The following is a 16,337-nucleotide window of genomic DNA, read 5'->3' as shown; positions in this document are numbered from 1 at the left end:
ATTCATAACGGATTTTTTAAATGTTGCTATCTTGAGAATATTTTTGAAAACTCTCACGTACCCCTTGGCATACCTTCAAGTACTCCCAGGGGTACACATACCCCCATTTCAAAACCACTGCTGTACACTATACAATACGAGTATTAATATGGTGTTTGCCTGTAAGGTAAGACATTATCTGGCGTTTTGTTTCACAATATTATTCAAAAGCAGCTTTTGTGCCTGCTGATCTGATTTGGGATCTGCATAAGTCCTGAAAATTTTTACCGTAGTCTTTGATAAGCTTCTTCTTTTTCTCTATCTTCTTGTAATGGGACATTTATCCACCGCTGTTGCCATTTCTAATATAAAGTAGTGTAGAATTTTTACTTACATCTGTCAGTAAACTCGCCATGAAAGCACTAAAACATACCGGTGTAGTGAGTTTACATTATTCACCTGAGGAACTTTAGTTGTTAGAGAGTTCCGGTCGGATGGGTTTTCACGGGACACATTTCCGGCCTTGCTGTTGCACTAGTGAGCCACGGATGAGTAGATGCTGATTGAAGTAAAGTCTGAATGTCATTAAAACAGTTAGCTCCATCTTTTGACATTCCTTCCACTCCCGTCTTTGAAAGCTACACCACTACAACAAAGATGACGGGGAGAAGATGCTGTCGAAGGTGAGCCACGTAAATGCTAAAAGGGTCTGAGCTACGAGGTAATACGCGACTTGTGCTGTTGAAGCGGTAAAGAGTTGCAATATCTTTATTGTTAAAACTTGCTTTTGTCAAATACAAAATCGATTGGCAAGGATTGCAAAACGTTGTGAGGCTATGTATATTTTGCGGTGATTGGTTTAATTTGTGCAAATTGCTGCAATCGCGATATTAATCGCAATATAATCGTAGTAAAACGGCTGATCAGACAAAACAGAAGTCATGGACCCACTAGCCGCGCAAGCTAGTTCTCCAATCAGCTAAACAGACTCAATAAGTCCACAGTGACATTTTGGTGAATTTACTGAGGAATTAGTGAAACTAAAACAATATAAAAAGAATCCTGTTGTAAGTTACTAAAACTAACACAGACACTTATGAACATGCGAGCATATTAGCAAATGCCAAACGACACCAGCGTCATTACATTACGATAGCATGTACAAATATGCATGAAAAGCCTAATACGGACATCACACACGGAGTGGCTTAGTAAGTATGAATAGTTTTAGTTATATTGTAAAACTTAAACCCATTGGTTTGAGTTTTGAATGAAGGATTCATACGAGTAGAAACGCTATTGACGACTATCAATCAATCAATCTATCAATCATTCAATGATTACTTATATAGCCCTAAATCACGAGTGTCTCAAAGGGCTGCACAAGCCACAACGACTAAATGGCACTCTACTTACGGTTGAAAGCACTAAATAGAGCAAACCCTTCCAAAATATGGCGCCATGGTACAAACATTAAAACACCTTTACAGTGTATTTGCTTATTTTTTTTGTTTTACTATTTTTATTATGGCCGTCAGCAAACATCCATCCATAAAATATTAGGGTTCAAAGCAGGGCTGGGCGATATATCGAGTATACTGGATATATCACAGGTTTTTCTCTGTGCGATATAAAAAATTATTATATCGTGATATTTGAGTACACGTTCTCACGCAGTTGCTTTCAGCTGCATGAATTATACTACAGCAGGGGTGTCAAACTCAAATACAGAGTGGGCCAACATTTAAAACTGAACAAAGCGGCGGGCCAAGGTTGAACATATTAACCTTTTAATAGGGACCCAAAAAAGTTTTGCATTGAATATTAAACAAGCAAGCCTTATATAACTTTATAGTGACATGCAAAATCGAGTTCCAAATAATAATAATAATAAAAACAATTTCAATGCCGTATCAAATAAAATTTAAATAAAAATTGAACGCCTCTTTTCTATTTGAAACCTTCTCAGGTAAATATCAAAATAAACTTTTTTCACAGGCTAAAAATAAATTTGAAAATAAAATAACAATAATGAATGAATCAAGCATTTAAGTCTTGAAGTAGCAAGAGAAAGTGCACAAATAGAATGTTAATTATTGCTCAGTTTGCTTAACTGATTTGCTTTAACACTAAATATGGAAAAAGCAACACTTATATAACTTAACAGTGCAAAATCTTAATAGTGGTGGTAGCGGAGGGTGTATATTGTAGCGTCCCGGAAGAGTTACTGCTGCAAGGGGTTCTGGGTATTTTGTTTATGTTGTGTTACGGTGCGGATGTTCTCCCGAAATGTGTTTGTCATTCTTGTGTGGTGTGGGTCCACAGTGTGGCGCATATTTGTAACAGTGTTAATGTTGTTTATACGGCCACCCTTAGTGTGACCTGTATGGTTGTTGACCAAGTATGCATTTCATTCACTCATGTGTGCGTTTAAAAGCCACATATATTATGTGATTAGGCCGGCACGCTGTTTGTATGGAGTAAAAGCGGACGTGACGACAGGTTGTAGAGAACGCTTTAAGTCAGGGCCTTTAAGGCACGCCCCCAATATTGTTGTCCGGGTGGAAATCGGTTGAAATTCGGGAGAATGGTTTCCTCGGGAGATACTCGAGAGAGCCACTGAACTTCGGGAGTCTCCTGGGAAAATCGGGAGGGTTGGCAAGTATGAGTATTAGCGGTGAATGCGGCTGTATAACACTGGCGGGCCAGCACTAATGTTAATTTGATATTGCCTCAAGGGCCAAATTAATTTACACGGCGGGCCAAATTTGGCCCGCGGGCCAGAGTTTGACACCCATGCACTACATGCTCTTCTCACTCTTTCTTGTTTCTCCTCACAGAGACATAAAACAAACGCACCTTCTTAAATAATCCACATACTGTCGGGTCACACGCCCTCGCCGACCAGAGAGGTAGCGAAATGGGTAAGATTAGTATTGAAGCTATGGGAGTGGTGCGAAGGGTAATACGAGAGAAAGAAGGTGCGAATCTAGTAACAAATGGAGGAAGAATTCATTCCTAAAAAAAACAGCATGAGGTCAATTGTCTGGCGGTGGTTTGGCTTCAAGCGGGAAGATGTCGAACAAGTATGCGGCCATGCTCCCTCCACCCCAGCGGACAATAGTGTGGAACACCGCAGAGGCCACCACAGTGGATATGTTTCATTTACTTTTTATTCATAGCTGTATGTAGAAGTGTCTGGTTGTATCTGCTGCTTTAATGCCTTTCATGTCCTATGTGTTCTTTGATGTTTGATGTTTCCCTCTTACACACATGTAAGAGGGATGTGTACTATGGCTATGAGTTGTTTTTTTTCCCTTGGCCTCAGTCTGCACCCCCTCTCCAGGGCCCAGGCTAAGACCGATTTTTTATTTTTATTTTATTTTAATCTTCTATTTTTTTCTCCCATTCCTCCACCCCCTTTTGTTTACCTGTATCTCATCTTTTTTGTAAGGGGCGCTGGAAGCCAGCAGACCCGTCAGCGATCCTGTTCTGTCCCCCTGTAATGTTTGTTTGATTTTGAATGGGATAGTACTGAAAATTGTAATTTACCTGAAGGAACTCTCCTGACGGAATAAATAAAGTACTATCTAATCTAATCTATCGAATTATGTAGCATCATTTGAAAAATCACCCGCTAGAGAACAAAGAGTGCTTGAAACTCTGCATGTCAACATCTCCGTTCGGTGCCACACCCACAAAAAGCCGAGGAAACCCTTTCCACATCAACACCGTATGAAACAAATAGTCAACAACAGAAGGAGATCACGTCCGCAGGAACCTACCACATAGCGAAGGACATACACTATTTGATTTCCTATTATGCAGCTCATTTTTATTTGACAGTTATTGAAATATCTTGTGTGACATCATGCACAAAAGTGCACTTTATTTGTTTTTAACTATTCTAGTGGCGTTCCGTACAAAAAGTGCACTAAAATGTAGTCTTGTTTGGATATGTCATCTTAGTGACATCATGCACAAAAGTGCACTTATAGCTTATTTTAAAATGTCTCTGACAATCTTGCACTTTCTGTATTGAAATGGCATGAATGTCTGTGCCACTGCTTAATAACTGTTTAATAAATACAGTTTTGGTCAATTGACTTAATTTTGATTTCCCTCTCTGCATGAAAGTTTGAAATGAGCATATATTAATGCAGTATGAACAAGAATGTGTTAATCCGTAGACACATAAAAGCATCATACTGCTGTGATTATATGCATCAAGTGTTCATTCAAGGCTAAGGCAAACTATGGAGATATAGATCGTGTATCGTGACATGGCCCAAAAATATGGAGATATTAACAAAAGGCCATATCGCCCAGCCCTAGTTCAAAGTGTAGGAAAAAAGTAGAGGCTTCTAGTCCGGAAGTTAGGATAAATAATGCTGCACCAAGGCTCTACCTACTGTCCTGTAGTGTTACTGTCATTGTAATTACAGCTGGTGTGTTTATTTGGACGTTTATATGGCATTAATTAATTGGAAGCAGGCGATAACTGAAGTTATTTCATTATATATGAATTTTTTTTTTTACATTAATAATGATTTGGAGTGCATTTGAAAGCCGAAAGAAAAAACATAATTGACGTTTTAAAACTCATGAAGAGCTAGATAAAGTTGTTTACTACTCATAATACTCCTAAATGCAGCTTGTGTAGTTAATTTAAAAAAAACAACACAAGGGGCTGCCTACAGCCACAGCTATTTATGCCAATGTCTTTGACCCAGCATTACTTAGCTTTAGTAGCCCACACACATGGAATGATGGGACATTCAGATGTTAATTGACTACACATGCTGATTATTGATATTTTTCTATATCTGTGCTAAATCATAACACAGTTTGTTTTCACGTGTTAAAGGGGAACATTATCACCAGACCTATGTAAGCGTCAATATATACCTTGATGGTGCAAAAAAAAGACCATATATTTTTTTAACCGATTTCCGAACTCTAAATGGGTGAATTTTGGCGAATTAAACGCCTTTCTGTTTATCGTTCTTTTTGCGATGACGTCAGAGCGTGACGTCACCGAGGTAATACAGTCGCCATTTTCATTGTCAACACGTTACAAACACCGGGTCTCGGCTCTGTTATTTTCCGTTTTTTGGACTATTTTTTGGAACTTTGGAGACATCATGCCTCGTCGGTGTGTTGTCGGAGGGTGTAACAACACTAACAGGGAGGGATTCAAGTTGCACCACTGGCCCGAAGATGCGAAAGTGTCTGGCGCCAGACCCCCATTGACCGTGCCAGTGTGTCTCCACATTTTACCGGCGATGACAGACATGGCACAGAGGTGTATGGATAACCTGCAGATGCATTTGCAACGATAAATTCAACGAAATCACAAAGGTGAGTTTTGTTGATGTTGACTTATGTGCTAATCAGACATATTTGGTTGCGGCGTGACTGCCAGCTAATCGATGCTAACATGCTACGCTAATCGATGCTAACATGCTATTTACCGGCGGTGCTAAAGCAGACATGGCACAGAGATATATGGATAACCTGCAGATGCATTCGCAACGATGAAGTCAACGAATTCACAAGGGTGAGTTTTGTTGATGTTGACTGCCAGCTAATCGATGCTAACATGCTACGCTAATCAATGCTAACATGCTATTTACCGGCAGTGCTAAAGCAGACATGCCACAGAGATGTATGGATAACCTGCAGATGCATTTGCAACTATATTACGTTTCCTTCCACCCACATTTAATGCGAAAAAAACACTTACCAATCGACGGATTTAAGTTGCTCCAGTGTCGCAAGATGCGAAAGTCCTGATCGTTTGGTCCGCACATTTCACCGGCGATGCTAACGCAGCTATTTGGCCATGCTATGGCTATGAATAGCGTCAATAGCTATTCGCTCAATAGCTTCAGTTTCTTCTTCAATACTTTCATACTCCAACCATCCGTTTCAATACATGCGTAATCTGTTAAATCGCTTAAGCCGCTGAAATCCGATCTAATGTCGCTATATCTTGCTGTGGTATTCGCCGTTGTTTGTTTACATTGGTAGCACTGTATGATGTCACAGGGAAATGGATAGTCGCATCGCAAATATCGAAAATCAAGCACGTTAAAGCTTTTTTTAGGGATATTCGGGGACCGGTATAGTTCTGAAAAAAACTTCAAAAAATAAAACAAGCCACTGGGAACTGACTTTATTGTTTTTAACCCTTTTGGAATTGTGATAATGCTCCCCTTTAAAATAGGGCAACATTTGCCCGCCGTGCACTATACACAACACACACATAAACCATGAAGCTAGAAAGTTAACATAACCAGGGAGTGTCCTGGCCAGGCCATTGCGCACTATCTGGGATCGCCATGGCAACCAAAGACATGCTATTTTCCTTACTGCAAGGTAGTGTAGCTTCCGAGGCAGTTAAAACTCAGGGTCAAACTGTTGCACATTGTTGCTTTCAAAGGTAAACTAAAGTTAAGCCTAAAAACATTCAAACCAAAATGACTTTTGCCCTCTGTCTCAATTTTTGCATTAATTTAAAATTTGAAACCTTTTTTTAAGTATTTATTTTGAATTTATATTAAATTATACTTTTGGGGTTACAACAACATACACTGTTTGTTGCATGCAATCTTAAAGAGGTGAATGTATTCATTTTATCATACATCTATTTAATATTTACTAATTTATTTTATTATTATTTTTGCATTTTTGTTTGTTTATTTTGCCATTCAACAAGCTGGCCCTTCATAGAATAAGTCCTGAAAATAAAACATGCCTTATACTGATGTGAATGAAATATCAAATACAATATTTTTGATAAATCACATCAAAAAATAAACACTATTTCTTTAATATTTATAATCTTGTATTTTTTGTTTTGTTTACTTTCAACAAGCTGACACTGCATAAAATAAGAAATTATGTAAAAAAGTATTGTACTGATGTGAATAAAATATAAAATACAATATTTTGGGTTAACGTTATAAAAATAAAAAAAATAACAGTCTCCACTTCTTTTAAATCTTTATTTGTATATTTTGTTATGTTTACTTTCAATAAGTGGTAATAAACATGTCTTATACTTATGTGAATAAAATATAAAATACAATCGTTTTGATTAACTATATTTTAAAAAAACAATCTCAATTTTTTTATTTTAATACTTTATTTGTATTTTTTTATCTTATTTACTTTCAACAAGTTGACTCTGCATAAAATAATACATAATAAAACATGTCTTATAATGATCTGAATAAAATAAAAAATATAATCTTGATGAACTACATTTAAAAAAAATAAACAATCTAAATTTTTTATGTTAATACTTTATTTGAATTTTTTAATTTTGTTTACTTTCAACAAGTTGATGCATCATACAATAAGATATGGTAATAAAACATGTCTTATACTGATATGAATAAAATATAAAATACAATTTTTTGATAAACTACATTTAAAAAATAAACACTTTTTTTTATTTTAAATCTTTATTTAAATTTTTTATTTGTTTACTTTCAACAAGTTGACGCAGCATACAATGAGCCATGGTAATAAAACATGTCTTAAACTGATGTGGAAAAATATAAAATACAATATTTTTGATAAACGGGCGGCATAGCTCGGTTGGTAGACTGGCCGTGCCAGCAACTTGAAGGTTGCAGGGTCGATTCCCGCTTCCGCCATCCTAGTCACTGCCGTTGTGTCCTTGGGCAAGACACTTTACCCACCTGCTCCCAGTGCCACCCACACTGGTTTAAAATTTAACTTAGATATTGGGTTTCACTATGTAAAGTGCTTTGAGTCACTAGAGAAAAGCGCTATATAAATATAATTAACTAAACTAAACTACATTTAAAAAATAAGTAATCTCTATTTTTTTTTATTTTAAATCTTTTTTAGTATTCATTTATTTTGTTTACTTTCAACAAGTTAATGCCGCATAAAATACACAACAGTAAAATAAAATTCATCAGTATAAAACATGTTTTATACTGATGTGAATAAAATATCAAATACAATATTTTTGATTAATCACATTTGAAAAAATTAACAGTCCATTTCTTTAAGATTTTAAAAATGCATTTGTGTAATGTATATCTTTTTTTTACTTTCAAAGAGTTGACGCTGCATAAAATAAGACATGATAATAGAACATGTTTTATACTGATGTGAATAAAATATGAAATACATTTTTTGATGAACTACATTTAAAAAAATAAACAATCTCAATTTTTATTTGTGTTTTAAATCTTTATTTGTATTTCATATTTTCTTTACTTTCAATTAATGCCTCATGAAATAAGATATGATAATAAAACATGTTTTATACTGATGTAAATAAAATATAAAATATATTTTTTGTAAACATTTAAAAAATAACTATTTTTATTTTATTTTAATATTTTATTTGTATTTTTTAAATTTTGTTTACTTTCAACAAGTTGACGCCGCTTAAAATGAGACGTGATAATATGTTTTATACTGATGTGAATCAAAATAAAATATAATCTTTTTGATGAACTACATTTAAAAAAATAAACAATCTCAATTTTTATTTGTGTTTTAAATCTTTATTTGTATTTCATATTTTCTTTACTTTCAATTAATGGCTCATAAAATAAGATATGATAATAAATAATGTTTTATACTGATGTGAAAAAAATGTAAAATTTATTTTTTGTAAACATTTAAAAAATAAAAAAACTAAATTTTTATTTTATTATAATATTTTATTTGTATTTTATATATTTTGTTTACTTTCAACAAGTTGACGCCGCTTAAAATGAGACGTGATAGTAACATGTTTTATACTGATGTGAATCAAATAAAATATAATCTTTTTGATGAACTACATTTAAAAAAATAAAAAATCTCAATTTTTATTTGTTTTAAATCTTTATTTGTATTTTATATTTTGTTTACTTTCAATGAATGCCTCATAAAATAAGATATGATAATAAATCATGTTTTATACTGATGTGAATAAAATGTAAAATTTATTTTTTGTAAACATTTAAAAAATAAAAAACTCTTATTATTTTATTTTAATATTTTTTATATTTTGTTTAAAATGAGACGTGATAATAACATGTTTTATACTGATGCGAATAAAATAAAATATAATCTTTTTGATAAACTACATTTAAAAAAATAAACAATCTCTATTTCTTTAAAATGTTAAATCTTTATTTGTATAGTTTGTCATGTTTACTTGAAACAAGTTGACACTGCATAAAATAAGACATGGTAATAAAACATGTTTTATACTGATGTGAATTAAAATATAAAATACAATCTTTTTGATGAACTTCATAAAAAAAAAACGATGTGTCCTGAAAATGTATCATCTTTATTTGTACTTTCTGTTTTGTTTACTTTCAACAAGTCAAAGCACCGTAAAATAAAACAGAATACTAAATTATTTGTTAAACTGATGTTAAATACAATACAAAATGAAATTAGTTTGATAAATATAATAAAAAATAATAATGATAAATAACAATTTATTTGTATTTTTTTGGTTTGTGTACCTTTCAACACGAAGTTCCACACCATAAAACATAATAGAACAGTATATTAAATATACTGTAAATATAAAATGTTGCTGAATTACATTTAAAAAAGCTAAATAAATTGCAGAAATGGATAAACTGAGTTTTTAGTTAAGGTTTTATTTATTTTATAGCAAAAGCCAATCATTTGTGTTGAGTGTAAAGTGAGTCATGTGACTGTGATGTGGTGCCAGAGGGGAAGTGGATGTGCTAGTAAAGCTGTCCTTACCTTGAGCTTCATCATGGAATCCTGACAGAGTTTGTCTCCGCGGGCCGCACTGACCTCGTCCAGGCCGATAAGCTTGGCCTTGTAGCGAACGCCATCGCCCTTAAAACGTCTGATGAGAGTCGCCTCACTGCGATCCTGCCCTGCAAACACACACACGCGCGATTGTAAGCCTTCCGTTCAAGGTCCTCCATCATCTTTTCCCTGGAGATAATCAATCTGCACTGAGCAGAAAAGACCTCATCATTGATCTGAGCAAAGAAAAGAAAAAAAAATGTAGTGGAAGTAAGTGTGCTATGTATGAATGACACTAATCAATACGCTCGTGTCTCTTTTTGGACATTTTTCTAATGAATTAATGGCATGACAGTTTCTCTTATCTCCTGTCTTTCTCTACTCGGCCTCCGTTGTATGGAGAGAGTGACATCATTGTGAGCGTCGGCCATGACGCTCGCATGTTGACCTTGCTTTCCACTTTCGGTTTCATCTCCGAAAGCATTTAAGGCGGGGCAGCACCTGACCGACACGACAACGAGGTCATACAAGCAGCGTCTCGCATCAACGTCATTCAGGTTAAAACAACATTAGTTACATGCATATGATTTAATGTTAACGTCGTGTTGACAGCATATTTTTGATTGGCAATTGGTGAAGTAGGCCGGCTTCGTCGCATGAAGAAGCCTACAACTTTTGGTTGTGTTTTCCGCTCCATTTGCTGAGTGGCGATACACATCTTGATATTTTTTCCGTAAAGTAAAAAAAACAAAAAAAACAGTCCTAGTTACCTGAGATACTAATTATGTCATTATTATGACTTAGTAATTTACTAAGTCAAAATAATGGCTTACTGAGTCAAAATGATGACTTACAAAGTCAAATGAATGACTTACAAAGTCAAATGAATGACTTACAAAGTCAAATGAATGACTTACAAAGTCAAATGAATGACTTACAAAGTCAAATGAATGACTTACTTTAAAGCGTTTGTAATAAGCGTTTGAAAAAAAAAAAAAAGAGTTAAAAGTGGGGCCACATGCTGACACAGCCCTTTGAGACACTAGTGATTTAGGGCTATATAAGTAAACATTGATTGATTGATTGATATGTTCAACTCATGCTTAATTTTTAACAGCATTTGGGAAGCCTGTAGTTGATTTTTTACAATGTAAATGTTATGTTGTTATCAACATGTGATAGCAGGGACGCTGCCATCACATCTCCACTTCGTCGCTGCCACCACAGTCTGGGGGGCAATAGACTACAGACTGCGGTGAAGTAGGCCGGCTTCGTCGCGTGAAGAAGCCTACAACATTTTGGTTGTGTTTTCCGCTCCATTTGCTGAATGGCGATACACAATACATATCTCGATATTTTTTCTGTAAAGTAAAAAACCAAAAAACTGTCCTAGTTACCTGAGATACTAAGTATGTCATTATTATGACGTACTTAGTAATTTACTAAGTCAAAATAATGGCTTACTGAGTCAAAATAATGACTTACAAAGTCAAATTACTGACTTACTTTAAGTAAGCGTTTGTAATAAGCGTTTGAAAAAAAAAAAAAAAAGAGTTAAAAGTGGGTCCACATGCTGACATATATTCAACTCATCATGCTTAATTTATTACAGTATTTGGGAAGCATGTGCCGGTAGTTGATTTTTATAATGTAAATGTTATATTGTTATCAACATGTGATAGCAGGGACCCTGCCATCACGTCTCCACATCGTCGCTGCCACCACAGCCTGGGGGGGCAATAGACTACAGACTGCGGTGAAGTAGGCCGGCTTCGTCGTGTGAAGAAGCCTACAACTTTTTGGTTGTGTTTTCCGCTCCGATTGCTGAATGGCGATACACGATATATATCTCGATATTTTTTCCATAAAGTAAAAAAAAAACAGTCCTGAGATACTAAGTACGTCATTATTATGACTTAGTAATTTACTAAGTCAAAATAATGGCTTACTGAGTCAAAATAATGACTTACAAAGTCAAATGAATGACTTACTTTAAGTAAGCGTTTGAAAAAAAAAAAAAAAGAGTTAAAAGTGGGTCCATATGCTGACATATATTCGACTCATCATGCTTAATTTATTACGGTATTTGGGAAGCATGTACCGGTAGTTGATTTTTATAATGTAAATGTTATATTGTTATCAACATGTGATAGCTGGGACACTACCATCACGTCTCCACCTCGTCGCTGCCACCACAGCCCGGGGGGGCAATAGACTACAGACTGCGGTGAAGTAGGCGGCATCGTCGCGTGAAGAAGCCTACAACTTTTGGTTGTGTTTTCCGCTCCATGCTGACATATATTCGACTCATCATGCTTAATTTATTACGGTATTTGGGAAGCATGTACCGGTAGTTGATTTTTATAATGTAAATGTTATGTTGTTATCAACATGTGATAGCAGGGACGCTGCCATCACATCTCCACCTCGTTGCTGCCACCACAGCCCGGGGGGGCAATAGACTACAGACTGCGGTGAAGTAGGCGGCTTCGTCGCGTGAAGAAGCCTACAACTTTTGGTTGTGTTTTCTGCTCCATGCTGACATATTATCAAATCATCATGCTTAATTTATTACAGTATTTGGGAAGCATGTAGTTGATTTTTATTATGTAAATGTTATATTGTTATCAACATGTGATAGCTGGGACGCTGCCATCACGTCTCCACCTCGTCGCTGCCACCACAGCCTGGGGGGGCAATAGACTACAGACTGCGGTGAAGTAGGCCGGCTTCGTCGCATGAAGAAGCCTACAACTTTTGGTTGTGTTTTCCGATCCAATTGCTGAATGGCGATACACGATATACATCTCGATATTTTTTCCGTAAAGTAAAAAAAAAAAACAGTCCTAGTTACCTGAGATACTAAGTACGTCATTATTATGACTTACTTAGTAATTTACTAAGTCAAAATAATGGCTTACTGAGTCAAAATAATGACTTGCAAAGTCAAATTAATGACTTACTTTAAGTAAGCGTTTGTAATAAGCGTTTGAAAAAAAAAGAGTTAACAGTGGGTCCACATGCTGACATATATTCAACTCATCATGCTTAATTTATTACAGTATTTGGGAAGCATTTAGTTGATTTTTATAATGTAAATGTTATATTGTTATCAACATGTGATAGCAGGGACCCTGCCATCACGTCTCCACCTCGTCGCTGCCACCACAGCCTGGTGTGTGGGGGGTGGGGGGAGGGGGGGGGGGCGCAATAGACTACAGACTGCTGTGAAGTAGGCCGTCTTCGTCACATGAAGATGCCTACAACTTTTGGTTGTGTTTTTCGCTTCATTTGCTGAATGGCGATATACGATACATATCTCGATTTTTTTTTACAAAAAGTAAAAAAAAAAACTACAGTCCTAGTTACCTGAGATACTAAGTACGTCATTATTATGAATTAGTGATTTACTAAGTCAAAATAACGACTTACAAAGTCAAACGAATGACTTACTGTAAGTAAGTGTTTGCAATGAGCGTTTGCAAAAAAAAGAGTTAAATGTGGGGCCACATGCTGACATATGCTCAACTCATCATGCTTAATTTATTACAATGTAAATGTTATATTTTTATCAACATGTGATAGCAGGGACCCTGCTATTCAAAACTGGGTTGCTACATTACTAAAGATTAATGGAATTATAGCTGAAGAAAATAGTGCAATAGCAATAAGAGAGACTATTCCTCCCTGAACACCATGGAGTTCATGTAGGCTTTATGATGCTCTTACATTATTATATCATATAATGTGTATACATATACATACACAAACATAGATGTGGACACATATATGATTTCAATTATTTATTTGTTATTTATTATTTATTGATGATATAGATCAAACAAATCCTAACAAATACATGAATACATTGAATTACAGCATTAAGCATTTTGTTTATGTTCAAATGTATTTACATTTATTGTTGATTGACAAAACATTTTATAATTTTTTTTTCAAGAAAGCGGATTTCTAAAACTACAAAAATTTCACAGAAACCAAGTTAAACATTTAAAAGTTGCAAACTGGGCTGATAAAGTATTTATTTCATAAACAATCCCAACCAACATTAACTATTCATATATACGCAACATTCGGTTTTGATGATTTCTTGTTTTTAAAGCAAAAAATTCCATTGGATCCCGTGTCACATGGGAGGAGTTACAAGGAACATTATTGGTCAGTTTTTTTCCCCCTCCCTTTTCTTGTATGCGTACATTTACCACAACAACGGATGCCCTGATTGAAATAAGTCTAGCCTGTAAATCCTTGATGGTTCACTTACACGGGTCTTCCTTTTCAGGAGCTCTTATCTATTGCATTTTATTTCTATCTGGTCTATGTAGTGCCAGGCTTACAACCTTAAACGACAACAAAGGGTAGTATCATCATAAAACTCTCGGTGTTTCTTCCATGGCCTGAGGCGCTGTGAAGTAATACATTTACTCCGCACTGACAGGGAATCCCTTTTATGTTGCCCCCCCCCCCCCCCCCAATCTTCTCGGCGCTAAATCAGCAGGTAGAGCGCATATATATCGACGGTGCACGGGAAAGTGTGATGATATTGCGCCGTCCCTGCCGTAATATATGGACGCATTAGTCGGGTGACCCTCGGAAGGTCGTAGTGGAAGAGATGGAGTGTTGCCAGGCAACCAAAGCGTTGTGCAACGGCTTCTTTTCCTACGCGGCGCACGTTAAAAGCGGGACGGGGGGTATCACGTTATAGTCGCTCGTCTACAAAGCTGAAGCTCGAAAAACCCAGAATGTCAGTCGTGGCTGCTTGACAGGACAACACACTCCGAGCGCTGCACACTTGATGCACTAGAAGAAGTTTATGTCGGGAGGGAGGAGGATGAAGAGGAGGCTGGATGGTGATGGATGCTTGAATGAGCAGGGCCTCCCTGGATAAATGTCACTCAGGATTAGACTGTTATGACAGGCAGAAGCCCCCTCACGCACAAGCACACACACACACACACACACACACACACACACACACACACGTGATCGATGGCAGGTCCAGTACAGCCGAGGCCCTATAGGGAAGCCCCCAGCGTCGCCCCCGGCAACCGTAACCTTCTGTCTGCTAAGTGCGCCTGCATGACTCTCATCCATCAAGCCAGCGCACAAGCTTTCATTTACATGGAGTTTGAAGTCGCCCATCTCAGATCTTGCAACAGCTTGACCACCACGATCGTTTACCTTTGACTCCGCCCCCATTTCCGAGCTAAATGAGGCTTGAAGGCCTACTGAAACCCACTACTACCGACCACGCAGTCTGATAGTTTATATATCAATGATGAAATATTAACATTGCAACACATGCCAATACTGTCTTTTTAGTTTACTAAATTACAATTTTAAATTTCCCGCGGAGTTTCTTGTTGAAAACGTCGCGGAATGATGACGCTAGAGATGCGCGGATAGGCAATTATATCATCCGCAACCGCATCACTTAAGTCATCATCCACCCGAACCAACATTTCATCAAAGCCACACCCGCCCGTTGTTATATATCTAATATAGACGATGCAAGGCATTAGTGAGGTTAGAAAGTGTAACTCCCTCCAAATAGCACGGACACGATGGCTTTCTTGAACTGATTTATTTGATGGCTTCCTTTCCCTTCAAATTCACCGTGAAAACTGTAAAGGTCTTAACTCATTCTCTTTCTATGCCACATCAATGTGGAATGCACTCCCAACAGGTATAAAAGTAAGTGCATCTCTATCCTCCTTCAAAACCGCTCTAAAACAACACCTCCAGGCAACATCAACACTTTACTAATACCCTCCTCCATTCACATCCCATCTCCCCGGATTATAAACAACTCAAATGTACTTCTAATGTATATACTTGTTCTTATGCTATGTGGACTCACTATGTTCTCTGCTGGCTGTACATATCCTACTAAATAAGACCGACACTGTTTCAATGTCCATATGTCTCTGTTGATGCAATTGTTGATGACTGAAGTACTGATATCAACCAAAGCTCCTCATCCCACCCCCCGAATTGTAAATAATGTAAATAATTCAATGTATATACTATGATGATTAACTTGTGTGATGACTGTATTATGTTGATAGTATATATTTATACCATGAATTGATTAACGTGCACCCCGACTTAAAGAAGTTGAAAAACTTATTCGGGTGTTACCATTTAGTGGTCAATTGTACGGAATATGTACTGAACTGTGCAATCTACTAATAAAAGTATCAATCAATCAATAAATAATGCAGGTTACAAACGTAAAAATAATAACATGCACAGCATGTGGATCAAACATTTTAACAAGTAAAATACCGACAAATGACAAATACCTCGTTGGCCATACCCGGAAGTAGCTTCCTTACATCCGTCGACAGACCAAACGAGACACTTCAAAATAAAAGTATGCCCACATACGGTTTCAAAGAGTGCTGCTCGTTTTTCGTATGTGGGTAACAACATTTAAAGGGGAACATTATCACAATTTCAAAAGGGTTTAAAACAATAAAAATCAGTTCCCAGGGGCTTGTTTTATTTTTCGAAGTTTTTTTCAAAATTTTACACCTCCCGGAATATCCCTAAAAAAAGCT

General features: G+C 36.3%; 1 protein-coding gene across 5 annotated transcripts in view; it reads right to left on the bottom strand.

The window, feature by feature from the left end:
* Positions 1-16,337, bottom strand: part of dab1a (DAB adaptor protein 1a) — a 708,809-nt gene that overhangs the window by 122,254 nt on the left and 570,218 nt on the right. For all 5 annotated transcript variants that reach the window (XM_061888190.1, XM_061888192.1, XM_061888191.1 and 2 more), the window contains exon 8: positions 9,745-9,884. In XM_061888190.1, the coding sequence (XP_061744174.1) occupies positions 9,745-9,884 (140 nt within the window). The remainder of the gene's footprint in view (positions 1-9,744; positions 9,885-16,337) is intronic.

This window comes from Nerophis ophidion, linkage group LG26 (genome assembly GCF_033978795.1).
Source record: "Nerophis ophidion isolate RoL-2023_Sa linkage group LG26, RoL_Noph_v1.0, whole genome shotgun sequence".
Taxonomy (NCBI): Eukaryota; Metazoa; Chordata; class Actinopteri; order Syngnathiformes; family Syngnathidae; genus Nerophis; species Nerophis ophidion.
Note: the sequence above shows the minus strand (reverse complement) of the source record. Positions and strands in the feature narration are given on the sequence as shown.